This window comes from Propithecus coquereli, unplaced genomic scaffold (assembly GCF_000956105.1).
Source record: "Propithecus coquereli isolate 6110/MARCELLA unplaced genomic scaffold, Pcoq_1.0 Scaffold2, whole genome shotgun sequence".
In the NCBI taxonomy this organism is placed as follows: domain Eukaryota; kingdom Metazoa; phylum Chordata; class Mammalia; order Primates; family Indriidae; genus Propithecus; species Propithecus coquereli.
In genome coordinates, this window is record NW_012144966.1 from 11,194,669 (window position 1) to 11,209,564 (window position 14,896).

Genomic DNA, 14,896 nt, shown 5'->3' on the forward strand with positions numbered 1-14,896 from the left:
GTATTTCTATTCTTTAAATAAAATGCAGGTTTATATCTTAGGCTTTTTATAAAATAGATTTTTCCTTGAAATAATAGGTATTCATTATTTTTATTATTACTCATTTGCTTTACATGGAGAATTCCAAATATCCAACTCTTAACAAAATTAGAAAGCTGATTTTTAAACTGTTGTCTCTATTTTCAAAGTATGACTTATTCATACATTATAGTTTTGTTACATTGTGTACCTCACCGAAGAGCAAGTTAATGTGATCAGAATTGATAGATTTGATCACTGAAGCAGAATTACTTTTGTATGTATAGATAGGTGGTTGCTGGTTAGCATTTTATATGTTCTTTTAAGTGTCTGAGTCTCTGTCATTCTTTTTTCTCTCAGTAAGCGGTTCATATCACTCTCTTGGTTCCTGACATTTTATTTTTTTTTTAATTACCTCTTTTCACTGGCTTTGACTATTCTAAAATCTTTCTACGGTTCATCTTGTATCTGTATACCCTCTCTTTGTTTTCAAGAATCTTCCACATTCAAGAGGGTTAAAAAAATTAGCTAATGGTGGGTTTAAGGCTAATGTTACGGGCTGAGACATGAAATTCTGTAATATAAATGCATTTTTCTCTGTTATTTATTTGTTTATTTTTAAATGTATGAATCCTGTGTTGGCAGTGTAGTCAATTTAGGAAATACCTTCCATGTATGTTTTGGTAAGGGTTTAGCTTTTGCCAGAGAGAAATGTCAGAAAGAAGTTTGTTTGTTTCAAGTGGAATGAAAAAATCAAGCTTCAGGTTCATAAAAAGCTTAGTAATTCAGGAGTTTGTTGAATTAATACCACCTCCTGTACCAAGTGGACTGGTGGAGAAATTCACATTTCATTTATTTATTTGTTTATTTGTTTAGGTTTGTTTTAAAGAGACAGGGTATTGCTGTGTTGCCCAGGCTAGTCTCAAACTCCTGGGCTCAAACTATCCTCTCGCCTCAGCCTCCCGAGTAGCTGGGATTACAGGCATGCGCCACCGCACCCAGCTTGGAATTAGGATTTTTAAATTCATCTAACTGGCAAGTTTTATGATTCTCATATGATTGAATTATATAATTTCTCATTGCTATCTAACTCCTCAGGAAATCTTGCATGAAGGCTGAAAGCACAGACTCTGAGAAGATTGTCTGGATTTGAATTACTGATTCCTCCCCATACTAGTTTGTGACCTTTAGCAAGTCATAATCTCTTCGTGCCTCAGTTTTCTCATCTGTAAAATGGGGATAGTAATAATACATATTATATAGGCATTTTGCTATTGAATGAGTTAATAGGTATAAAGCATACAGGATAGTACCTAACACATACTAGATGTGATGTATAAGCTATATGCAGTCTCAGAAAGAACTTTAAAGAATAGTGGTAAGTGAAATGATTGGAATTTTTTGCCTGGCATCCAAAATTGTGAAATTATAGTGGATTCTACGATTCTTTTTTCTTTCTTTCTTTCTTTTTTTATTATTATTTTTTTTAAAAGAGACAGGGTCTTGCTATGTTGCCCAGGATGGTCTTGAACTCCTGGCCTCAGGCGATCCTCTTGCCTCAGCCTCCCAAGTTTGTGAGATTACAGGCATGAGCCACAGAACCTGGATATAGTAGATTCTTAGGTATTTTTCCATCTAGAAAGTATTCTCAAGCAGTAATTTTTAGGTGGCTACTCTATTTAATAGGCAGATTAGTAAAGAATTCTGTCTTAAACACAGTAAATCTTTGTTGGGAACCTTTGGGATCCCAATTCGTAATACAAGGCTATAGAAACATAGTTTTCTTCTAACCAAAGAAATATTATTCAACTTCTATACTACCAGAATATAAAAACCACAAACAAGATATTCAGTGTATATTTGCATTTAAATGTGTGGAGTTTTGTATCCTTTTATTGATTCCTTTAAATCACATCATGAAATTCATGAAATAATGAAATTCACAACCATTCAGCTGACTTCATAATGCAAATGCTTACTGCTCTTAATATTGGGTTACAAAGGATGTGACTACTAGTTAAATATGTCTGTTCCATTTGATCCAGCAATAGCACTATTAGGCATCTACCCAAAAGAGCAAAAGATATTCTATAATAAAGACATCTGCACCCGAATGTTTATGGCAGCACAATTCACTATTGCAAGGATGTGGAAACAACCCAAGTTCCCGTCAATTCATGAGTGGATTGTTGAAATTTGGTATATGTATACAATGGAATATTACTCAATTATAAGAAACGACAGTGATCTAGCATCTCATATTTTCCTGGATAGAGCTTGAGCCCATTATCCAAAGTGAGGTATCACAAGATGGGACGAATGGGCTCCACTTGTACTCGCCATCAAATTGGCACTAACTGATTAACACTATGGTGCTCACATGGTAGTAATATTCTCCAGGGATTAGGGGAATGGGGGAGTGTAAACATACGGTTAGAGGGCATGCCTCTAACCCTCGCTTGGGTGGGGCAAAGACATAAAATATAACCAAAATGTTTGTACCCTCATAATACCTGAAATAAAATAAATAAATAAATAAATAAAACCAATAAGAGATGGTTACTTTCTGGAGCATTAGACATGTTTATTGTTGAAGATGGAAATCCTAAAGCAGTTGTTAACTTTTAGGTTGGATTTGGGCTTCTGAAACCTAGTGTTGAGATTTCTGAATTTATTATCCTTAAAAACAAGTGACATTTATGAAGATGAAATTATTTAACCCTTCCTTTCTTTTGATGGTTTTTGTAGTAGATATTATTATGATCACAGCCTGATTCTGCCCACTACAGGATGAAGGCCATACCTAGGTGCTGCCAAGCTTTTGAGCATTGCTGTCCTGGGTCATATGAGGTCATATTGGTTCTCCAAAGGCTATCAGCTCATCCCTTCATGTATATTGATGGCGGCCCTTGCGGTATCTAGTATCCAGTGGTCTCCATTCTGTCATAAGTGTAGTGCGTCTTCCATCTTTTCTTACATCATAGATTGCTCTTCGTGTTCTTCACATTTCTTACACCATTTCCCCTCACTCTTACTTGGTCTCTTCTCTTCATAGATGTGTATTCTCTTCAGGAGGCTTCCGTCCTCCTCCTTCTCCCCTCTCTTCTCTAAGCAATTTGCATCTCAAAGCAATCTAAACTTAAATTAGAAGGACTTTTCTGTAATTCTTCATCTTTCAGTAATTACACGCACACACATACATATATATGTTTCACATTTTAAACCATCTCATATAGGCACTCCTGTCTTTGTTTCTACCACTACATTTTAGCAACTAATTTTTATAGCAACTGGTATTTTCTAGGTGCTTAGAAGTTAATGGTTAAGAATTTGCTTCTTTAGAATCCAAGCCTCAGAATCTTAAGGTGTGTGTTTTGCATAGGTTTGTCTAGATTAGCCAATATTCTAAAATAATAAAGTCCCAGGAAAGAAATTGTCCTGTGTTCTAATTTTGATCAACTCCAGGATTTTTTGCTTTTTAAACTCAGGTTTGCCTATAGAGATTCTGATATTGCTGCTTAATCAGAAGAGGAAACATTAAATATATTAATAATTTGGTTTTTGTAGCTATTAAAATAGTATTCATCAGGGTATCAAATAGGTTTCTGAAGAGTACACCTACTACTGGTCACTCTGTTCTTTCTGTTGGCAGACCTGATGTTTAGCAGGGACACAGTAACTTAGAACTGGAGAGGATATCGTTAAATATGGTACATATAATTATTTGCCTTCAGATTCTGCTATTTTGAAAAAAAATTCTTTCAGAAAGTAGGTTAGGATTAGGAAAACTGTTTTGCATGATTGCTTTTAGCATTTCTAATGGGTTTCTAGGTCAGGTGGAGTTGGGATATGGTAGTGTGTCATTGGGAAATTTAGGGAGATGTAGCCAAGGTGAAATGTTGCACAGCTTTCCAGTGCGGTATATGTGCCCTCAGCACATGGAAGGTGGAAGGTCAACTGAGTTCTATATATTAATATTTGGGTGAATTTGGGGGCTGTAAACATTGATGAGTGAGGTTTAAGTAAAATTTATCAAAGTGTCTTCAAAGAAATTTGAGGACTTTGCTACTAATAACTTAAGCAGCAAATTGTTAACTATAGAAATAATTTATTCTGAGATCAGACGGGATCGGGCACATTCAGGGCAGCACAGGCGTAGACTAGAAATAATTTCTAATCCCAAGTGATGTATACTCTGGGCATTGAGTTGTTAACTCTAGAAATAATTTCTATTCTCAAGTGATACATATTCCAGGAGTTGAAAAAAATTATTTGGTGTATGTGGCTTAATCCAAATTTCTTTAGTGGTTTTGCTTTCTTTTAAAGTTTCATGCTATTTGGATTTTAGTGCTGAGAGGAAAAAGAAACTTTAAAGTGCTCTTTTCATCTTAGTTATTTATAAGGAAATAAGTATATACCCGTTCTTACTGGACAACCTAGTAGGTAATAATAGCAACGATATTAATAATGAGGATAATAGCAAGTAATATCTAATGAGAGTTTAGGATGTGCCATGCCAAGCACGTAATAGGAAGGCACCTCCTTCAGTCCTCAGAGCAGCGCTCTCAAATTTTAGTCATCTTGTCCTCACTTTATAGATGAGGCAGCTGAGTTGTGGAGAAACTAACATGCTCAGTGTCACATGGGTAGTAGTTGGAAAAGCTAAGATTCAGCTCTAATGGGCTCTAGAACTAACTTTCTCCTGCCTATACTTCCTAGGGCTGGTAATTAGTATGTTTTAGGCATAAACTTTGGATAACTTAAGATCCACCTTCCCTGTTCTTTATAATAAGGATTAGCTGTTTACCAAAAAATAATTTTTATAAGCTACGGATCTCTTCTTAACCCAATAAATGAAAATTTTTTTTTTCTTGCTACTTTGGAGAAGTCAAGTTTTTTCTGTCTTCAGACTTTACAGATCCATTCGTATCCAATAAATTATACTTAAATCAGTCTTTTTTTCTCCTTAAAAATTGTCTTTAAAAGTTGTCATAAGTAAATATCTGTGTTTCACTGTATCACATGGCTAAATGTGAACTTGATTGCACTTTCTTTATTTCTTCTGGAAATAGTTATAGTGGAATGAAAGATAATCTTGACAAATCTAATTAGCTATATCACATTTCCGTTAAGTCTTTATGCACCAGACAGTTTTATCTAGCTTTCTTTGTTTTGAGAATGAAAGTTGCTTCAGTAAAAACGTTTTGGTTTTTTGTCATTTATTTTATAGAAATGAGTGTGCACATGAGAATGCATGTATATCTCTAGTCTATCCAGTGGTCATTAAATTATAATGTAAACTTTTGAAAATAAACTTTTTAATTTGGAATAATTTTAGATTAAAAAAAACCTTGCAAAGATAATACAGAGAGTTTCCATATATCCTTCACCAAACTGTAGTAAATTTTGCTAATTCTGAATAGTCGGGAAAATCTAGTGTTCTGGCCAAGTGATAATCTGTGTACCTTATGAGGATTAAAAGCATTCAAATGTATCTAAAGCATTCAAACATAATGACATAAAATTAGATAAATTGATCATGCTTCCCTTTATTTTTGATATTCTGTAGCTCCATAAGATACATGAGACTAAACTGAATTTCTTTTAACACATTAATGGCCATGAGTTGTATTTATCGCTCTAGTTTTGACCCTGGGGCCAAGTGAAGCATATATAAAGTCTTACTTGTTGATGTTCTTATTGTTACAATTACTATGACAATTTCATTCTAAAAACATGGATTAAATGCCTAGAAGTCAATAAATTTTGTTTTTCTATTTATGTTTACCTTGAAATTACACTTGAAGTTTTTATTCTGTTTTCGTAATAAAAACACTGTGGCCCCAAGGAAAAGTTCCTGATTTTTTTGTGTGGCTGTCAATGTGTTTACCTTCAACATACCATTAGATAAAGTATTGTTTAAAAAAGCTAGTCAACAACTTGACAGTTCTTGTACATATAGAGAAATTTTCTATTTTAATCAATTTATCATGGGTTGAATAATCATTGTATTTTATAGAAGTTAAACTGGTTTTTTTCTTCCTAAAAACTTCTAAAAACATAGGCTTTCATTGAAAATCCAATATGGAAGACCGTATGCACTTTGTTTACTTTCACACATACGTAAAAAATATAAAATACTGAATGCCGTTTCCATGAAAACATATTATTTTGGGAGTTAGCATTCCTATATCAGTAATAGTATTGTTTTCTCAAACTTTTAAAATTTGACAAGCATAATAAGCACAGTATTTAAAGTGGAACTTCATTTCTTTTTTTGAAAAGCACGTACTAATTCTGTTTGGTGAACCGAAGGTCTGTGAATCCATTCTAATGAGTCTTTCTTCCACCCGTATCAAATCCATGTGATCTAATTTGTGTGAAAGATCTTAATGCTCAGTGAGATTTTTAAGAAGTAATTAAGTGTTGAGAACTGGTTAGCCATAGAGTAGAGCTCAGTATTTATTGAAAGGTGGCAGAAATCAGAGCTTTGTGGAAATTACATTACCAAACATTTGATTTTTTTAACTATGAAATTGACTCTTGAAAGGAAAACTACCAAATACAATTTATTTTCATTAACAAAATAAAATATACCTATAGAAATCCCCATAGTGAGAGAATGCTGAGAACAGTATTCCCAAACATCATCTTGTATAATGAAATAAAGCTGCTTTGGCTTTGAGCGTACAAGACATTTAGACCAATAACCTTTTGTTTTCCTTGGGCTCTCATATCTGGTCGTGCTATTTTTGTGTATTTTCCGGAATTGTGTTTTTGCAGAGAAGCCAGGAGAATGGGCATTGCTTACTTCACTGTGTGATGACACAACTGTGCTTACAGTGCTCCTCTCTCTCCAACCCCTTCTCATCTTTTCCTAGATGCGCATCGGGAATTCCTTCACAGGCCTGCGTCTGGATACGTGCCAGAGGAGATCTGGAAGAAAGCTGGTAAGAATTGTTTAAAAACACGAGTTTCGTGTTCTGGCAGCTGTGTGCAGTTGTTAATGCAGTGATGTGAAGAATGACAAGAAAGGACTTTACTGCTAACAACAACAACGGCAAAAACAAAACAAAACAAGACAAAAAAAACCACAAAACAAAACAAAAAACCTGATTAATATTCTCAAACCAAGCCTGATTAGAACATGAAATGGTTGTTATGTTAGTAGCATCTGCTAGTGCCATTATAATTGAGAGGCTGGCAATATTTCCATTATATAAACCCGATTTTTTTCAGTGGCTATAATGGTTTCAGGCTGAAACCGATATAGGAGGTCTTAGCTTGCATGTTTTTTTTTTTTCCCCCTTTGATGGAGAAAAAATCCACTGTTTTAGAAATTAAATTGTGTACTTCAGCTTTTTCCTTTGCATTCTTAAAAAAAAATCGTATCAAATCTAGTTGACTATTTAAGGTACTCAAATTATTTTTTGGTTCCAATCAACTTTTAAAGTTATTCTTTGCTAATTAATATTCAATGATTAGAGTTAAATTACTTTTTTAAGTTAAATGACAAAGTTGTTAAACATCCACTTTTACTTTCCATGTACACTTTTTGCTTTCCATTGAGAGACACTGCTCTATATTTTGCAGTAGGTTTAAAGCTCCTGATGCTAATGACCCACTGACTTGTTATTGGGCTTAAAGAAGTTCAGATCTGGCAGAATCTTGGTGGAACACCAGCTGAGCAAAAACCTTTATGAAAACCAACTCAGCAGATAAAGCATAAATCTGTTTTAAGAGTTAAAGATGACATTAAAAATATACTGCGGCTTTGAGCTGCTATAACTGGAACTGTTAAAATAGTTTGTCTGAGTTGGGAAGCTGGGAAATGCTACTTCTGCAAACAGTCAAATGGGTATAGGGCTGGCAACACCAAACAGCCAAGGGAAAGGGTATTCTTGTTTTTTTTCTCCAAGGGATTGTTCTTTGGGTTTTGATTTGATTCAGCTGTGTTTGTAGTGCAACTTGTGTTTCTGTGCAACTTGCTGACTCTCTGGTCAACTTGTATCTTATCCAAGTAGTTTTATAGATTTTCTAAGAAACAATCTGTTTTTGTAAGAATGAGTTTTAAAGTCTGATGGTATTCTAGGCTTTGTAGCTTAAAGAACCAGAAAGCTCTCTTGCACGTCTGATTTGCAAATTAATAGATCCATTGTGCTTAAAAGTTAAACTATATGTTGCTCACCTACATAGTTTTATCAGATTTATGGTAATAGTCATGTGATACTCTCAAGCTGTTAAAAATATGTGGTGTATCACCTACCTGAAAAAGAGTTGCCACATCTTTCTTCTGACCATTTTTCTCCTCCAGTTTTAAGCTGTCAATGCAACTTATTCCAGTAAGAAGTATAAAGAATTGTCATTTGGACAACAGAGGATGACTTTTTATGATGAAGGGACAGTCTTTTCTCTGCATTTCCCTTACTTACATGTATTTAGGTTAAATTTTTGATAGTTCCTCAAGAAAAACTGCCGGTAAGGTCTTGTGTAATCCAAATTCCTTCTGTGCTATTGTCTGCTCAATTCTTTGTTTGACTGCTATTAAGTGGGAACAGATTTTTCTGAATATACCACCTTTGTGGGAAAGTCAACTTGAATAGCTATGCACAAAGGAAGTCTTACCATAAGTGGTAAGCAATTGAAAGCAGATTCAGAACTACTATGTATTTTCCACTTAATCAATTGTGTTTTTTTTTTTTTTTCTTACTTGCCATGTTGTAATCTATTGAATCTACCATTGTTTTTCTTCACTTGTCTATTTTGGGGGTTTCCAAACCTAATTCTGGATATACTTTAGGTTTTGGGGACTTAGTAGAGAAAGAGCAATACTTGTTTTGTTGTGTCCGTACTCTCTAAGAAGGGTTAAACCTTATCAAGGAAATGTTTGGATTATTTTTTGCTATGTCTGTCAACCGTTTTAGGTCTTCAGTCTAAAACATGACTTGGTATGGAGCAGATTAACTTTGTATTCTTCTCACAGAGGTATCCCTAATCTGCCTACGAAGAGTTCGGGAATAGTTTTCTATGAATGATGCTAAACTTTAAGGAGTATATTAAATCCCTAAAGTATGGACGGCAGTTTCATCTGGAAATCTCCAATAACTGTTTATAATATTTATCATTATAGGCTTCTTAAAACGCATTTCTAGTGTTTGCAATGTCAAGGCATCCAACATGATGAAAATACTATAGGCACAATGTGACATATGCACTCAGCTTGTTACAGTTTGAAGGCTCTTTCTCTAGGATTCTAAATTTGGCTATGGGCAGTTTTTTTGTTGTTGGTTTTTTTTAAAGCTATAAAGTGTGTCTTTGCAATAAAAGTATAATATCTTTGTGGCAAAAGATAAGTAAATAAAGTTTAAAGGGCAGAACTCTCAAAATTTGATGTAGTATAACCAGTGGGTCCTTTTTCAGAGAAAATTATAATTGGGAAAAGTATATCTTGTGTTTGAAAGTACAACCCCGTCTCTACTAAAACATAGAAAGAAATTATTTGGACAACTAAAAATCTATATAGAAAAAATTAGCCGGGCATGGTGGCACATGTCTGTAGTCCCAGCTACTCGGGAGGCTGAGGCAGTAGGATCGCTCGAGCCCAGGAGTTTGAGGTTGCTGTGAGCTAGGCTGACGCCATGGCACTCTACTCCAGGCAACAGAGTGAGACTTTGTCTCAAAAAAAAAAAAAAAAAGAAAGAAAGTACATCATATAGCTTTTTGCATTATTTTATTTTGAAGTGATTTCAAATGTGCAGAAAAGTTACAAAAAATTACCTGTACCTTTCACCCAAATTCTCCTATTTTATCATACTTGCTTTAGTATCTTCTCTCTTCCCCTCTCTTCTTACCTCCTTTTCTTTCTCTGATAAACGTGTGTGTATATGTGTGTGTGTATGTATGTATGTTTTCTAACATTCAAGAGTAATTACAGATGTGGTGTCTCTTTACCCTAATTATTTTAGTGTATATTTTCTAAGAAGGATATTTTCTTACATAACCACAGTACAGTTACCAAAATCAAGACATTGACATTGATACAACACTATTATTTCATCTGTGGACGCTATGCAAATTTTGCACATTGCCCCAAATAATACAATAACATAACAATACAAATTTTTAAAGATTAGAAATCCTAACAAATGTTCAAGGCCCATCAGTTTCCCCCTGAAAGTAATATTTTTAAAAGCATAAGTAAGAAACTCAAAAGTTACAAAGGGTCCTTGTAAAACTGGAAAAAAAAATCTAACATAAAGATGCTCTTAAAATTGCAACTCAATGTTTTCTTCAGTATATTTCTTTTCACACGATCAGAGAATGTTTGCAGTTGGTAATAAATATTCAAGCACCTTGCAAATGTCCTACCAATTCTCTTTGCTGATCTGTATATGCCTGTGGGATTAGAATAGGAATGCATAATTTAAATATAAATTGCCTGATTTGCATATACAATTAGTCAAGCTACAGCCTTGATCATAAGCAAAAATTATTGTCCTGTATTACCACTTAGATAGAATTTTAATTCACCTTGAATATTCAAACTAAATTAGACCCTGGCTGTATAGTTAGAAGGGCAGTACTTCCCTGGTGCCCCAAGTCATTTATGATAGGGTAATAAAGGCATCTTTTCACCTCCTGGTGAAGAAGATTCTGTAAGCTCTGTCTGCAATACTCTGATTCTATCCAGATTTTAAATGCATGTCTTAAAACAGCTAACAAAGGCTTAACATATTTTCGTTAATATTTCCAGTCTGGATCTTTTCCTTATATTATAGTTTATAAAGCCCAGCAGACAGTAATTGCAAACAAATGTACTTAAGAAATAATGCCACTAAAATGATGGAGACTACAAAAGTCATGACAGTTAATTACTACTGGAGATCTTCTGACGTTCCTCAAGTCATGGACCATAGATGTGTGAAATAAACCATAGAAATTTAAGAAACCATAGGAGTACTTACATCTCTTACATTTTTAATCTACAGTAAAACATTTTTATTAGGAATCTATGTTTTTAATTAAACAGAACATTTAATTAAGGTGCTTTTTAAGTGGGTGAAACAATTAGTACAAACACTTGAATGAAACATGTCATAATTAGTTTTAATAGAGTGTTAATTGGTACTAGGTTTGCCAAGTTAATAATTACTGCTTATTAAATTTTCAATTAATCATTGTCATTTTGCTTTGAATAAAGATGAAAATTAGATAAACTAATTCAGAGGGAGGATATTTTCCCTTGTTAATTAGAACAGTTAATTTTTGAAAATGGAAATTATTTGTTTTAGTTGTCAGTCTTCTGTTGTACATTAGTTGAATCTTTGCACCCTTTCCTCAGCCAAAAATAAAGAGCTAATTTGATACCTCACAGGTTTGTAGTCAGACCTGACTGTTTTGGTTTGCGGTAAGATTCAGTTATATTAGTCTAGTGCAACAGTTGGTTATGCAAAATCATTATATATATTTGATGAAGTAGACAGACGATAGCTTAAAATCTAGAAATTAGAAGATTTTTAAAAATCTCTATCATTTAGTCTGTAAAGGCACATATCCATATTACTCAATGACTTAAGAAAAAGTAAAACTGGATCATCTGTTACATCATTTTTTTAAAAAGGTCTATATTAACCTAATTGCTATATGAGTTACCTTTTCACTATTGTGTTGTATTTTTTACCAGCAAAACAATTGTTTGTACTTACATATGTGTACATGTAAAATCCATTCCCTTTTATTTTTTTTTTTTCTGAATGCTTCACCCATGGACTTCCTATATTCATATTAACCTACGATGTCATGAAAACTAACTTCTATGTGTGTCTGAATTATACAGACAGGTTTCTTGCGAGTGTCCTTTTAACTTCTTAATCTGGTCTCAGAATCATTTCTGGCTGCACTAGTTTGATAAAAACGTAGTTAAAGACCTAGGAATTTCAAAAATAATTCCAGAAGTACAAGCTACAGAAAAATTCTCACCCTTTGTTTTCCTAAGTGAATTTCACATATTTGCTAGTTTTTTAGACTGCCAGAACTGCCCAAAAATGTGGATGAGAGTAATGCCTGTTGCGCATAACTCTATTAAAAAGTAAGCAGCATCCAAGGGCCTGAGCTAACCGAGAGGTGTTGTCTTGTCTGGTTTGGCCCGGCCGGCACGCAGAGGAGGCCGTCAACGAGGTGAAGCGCCAGGCGATGACCGAGCTGCAGAAGGCCGTGTCCGAGGCGGAGCGGAAAGCCCACGACATGATCACCACGGAGCGCGCCAAGATGGAGCGCACGGTGGCCGAGGCCAAGCGGCAGGCTGCGGAGGACGCGCTCGCGGTTATCAATCAGCAGGAGGATTCCAGCGAGGTGAGCTTCCCAATGAGAAAGTTAATTAGACTGCTCATTTTTTATTCCAGGAGGTCACAAATGAAAGTGGATATTGGATTTTAGACAAATATTTGGAAAAAAAAACTTTGAAACAGTTTGGGAGTTGGAAGTACTTGTGTAATTGATCAAGAGCTGATCAAATTTTATTTCTGCTTTTTTGTTTAATTTTTTTTATTTGTGTACATTTATGGGGTACAAGGGTAATTTTGTTACATGTGTAGATTGCATGGTGTCAAGTCAGGGCTTTTAGGGTATCCATCACCCAAATAATGTACATTGTACCCATTGAGGAATTTCTCATCATCGCATCATACACTCCCCTTCTACCTCCTCACCCTTCTGTCATTCCGCTCCCCACATCCATGTGTGTACATCTTTTGGCATCTGTTTATGAGTGAGAACACATGGTATTTGTTTTTCTGTTTCTGGCGTGTTGCACTTGAGCTAATGACCTCCAGTTTCATCCATATTGCTGCAAAAGGCATGATTCCATTCTCTTTAATGGCTGAATAATATTCCACTGTGCTCATTTCTTCATTGAAGACCTAAAAGAAAACTCTCTGCCAAAAAAAGGTTTTTTGTTTTTGATGGGTTATGGATTAAAGTGAATTCTTATAACATCTCAGCATTATTTAGAAACTCAAAACTTGGCTGTGTGAGAAAGAACATATGTGTGTGCTTTCCTTCTGATAGAAGGGATTTAATAGATACACTGCATAAACTATGGTCTCCAAAGACATACTGCATGCTCGGGATTGAAATCACTTCCTTAGTTATTGATCCTAAAGTCCGGTGCCAAAACAATGTGTGTAGCAACTAAATATTTCTAAGAGATCTTGTATATAGTCTATAGTTCCATATTAGTTGTGATAATCAGTATTATGGCCATTTCCTAGCATAATATCACTGCCAGAAGTAATATTATTTAGTATTATTCCAGTATAATAATTCCCACACACATATACACACACATACTCACAGATAAACTAAATGGCTCAAAGATCTTGGAAGTAACTAAAACACAATTTCTAAGGGAATGATTTTTAAAATGTAGCCTATAAAGTCAGAGCAACATAGTAATGCTTCATGTTAATGAATATAGCATCACAATCCTCAACCCCAAAGTAACTTAAGATAAAGAATTACCATTGGCTAGTCTCACCCAGCTGAACTTGCAGAGACATGAACTGATAAATCAATGGTCTACCACAATACATATCTATAATTTGTGGGGGAGAGTATTTAATTTGTACCAGGCTTTTCTGTAGATGAAAGGCCCTGCGGGAATCACTCGGTGCCTAGAGTTTCTATTTAATGTGTAGCAGATGAATAACAAGGGCACAAAAGGAATTGATTTTTAACATTTGAAAGTTTCTCAGGAAAAGAGGGACAAAGGGAAGTTTATCTACCCTTTAGTTGCTGACTTTTCCATTGTTGAATTACACTAGACATAAATTCAGTTTTATTGGCACTTGTGGCTAAGATATATAAGAACTTTGTTTTGTATTTTTTAATGTTTAATTTTTATGAGCATCTTTTGAAAAGAACTTGTCCCGCTCTATTCAAGTTAGTAATATTGTGAGGCACACTTGTTATTATCATTAAAACATTATCACTTGCACATGAACATTTTAGGTCTGTTGGGTATGTTAAGAATATTTTGTAGTTCACTGAATTCTAAAGATAAATGTCTAGGAAGAAATTGTCAATTAAGTTTTTGTATGGGAGTGATAACATGCTGTATTCCTTTAGTATCTAAAAGCTTTGTGTCTATTCCTAAAACCTATCCAGAAAAATATATGATCTTGACACCAGTATTTAGCGTTTTAAATTATGGTATATCACACAGAAGCTGTGGTAAGTAGTACATATGATTGAATAACCTATGTAAGAATGATCATCTGTAATAATTTTTTTTCTTTCTTTTTTTGGTCTCTGCAAAGTTGGGGGGGACTTATCTTTAATACAGCACTCTTTTGTCTTCAGTGACACTTTACCAAGAATTTTAAGACTATGGTAGGGGAAACAGTTTGGAATTCAGAGGGACAAATTTAATTCCCCGCTCCAGCTCTTGCAATTCTTTGATCTGTGAGAAAGCCACTGAACCTCTAAAAGCTTTGGTCTTATCATGATGCGAAGATGAGTGAAAGTGTCTTGTGTAATGGCTAGAAACTTGAGACGTGATCATTTGATCATGTTGTAGGTAAGGAAACTCACCTGGCTAAAGTTACAAAGCTAGGAAATGGTGGAGTCTAAGCTGGAACTTGCCACATGCTATCAGTCCTTATATTGTTTCATAACGATGAAATAAGGATCTTTTCATAAGGGTCATTAAGGTAATTTTTGGGTGCAGATAAAGGCAACTTTGGTCTGGTTTCTCACCTTTCTTTACTTTAAACTGCAAGACCACTTTTAAGACTTTAAGATGGAGGAGCCATCCCTTTTCCCATAAGTAATGTAGACAGTTTCCTGAGGGCTGAGGGTAGAAGAGAGAAAGATGGAAGAG

At 34.6% G+C, this 14,896-nt stretch overlaps 1 protein-coding gene across 3 annotated transcripts in view; it reads left to right on the top strand.

Moving 5' to 3' along the window:
• RUNX1T1 (runt-related transcription factor 1; translocated to, 1 (cyclin D-related)) overlaps positions 1–14,896 on the top strand; it is a 128,310-nt gene that overhangs the window by 102,076 nt on the left and 11,338 nt on the right. For all 3 annotated transcript variants that reach the window (XM_012643632.1, XM_012643633.1, XM_012643634.1), the window contains exons 9-10: positions 6,900–6,968; positions 12,179–12,369. In XM_012643632.1, the coding sequence (XP_012499086.1) occupies positions 6,900–6,968; positions 12,179–12,369 (260 nt within the window). The remainder of the gene's footprint in view (positions 1–6,899; positions 6,969–12,178; positions 12,370–14,896) is intronic.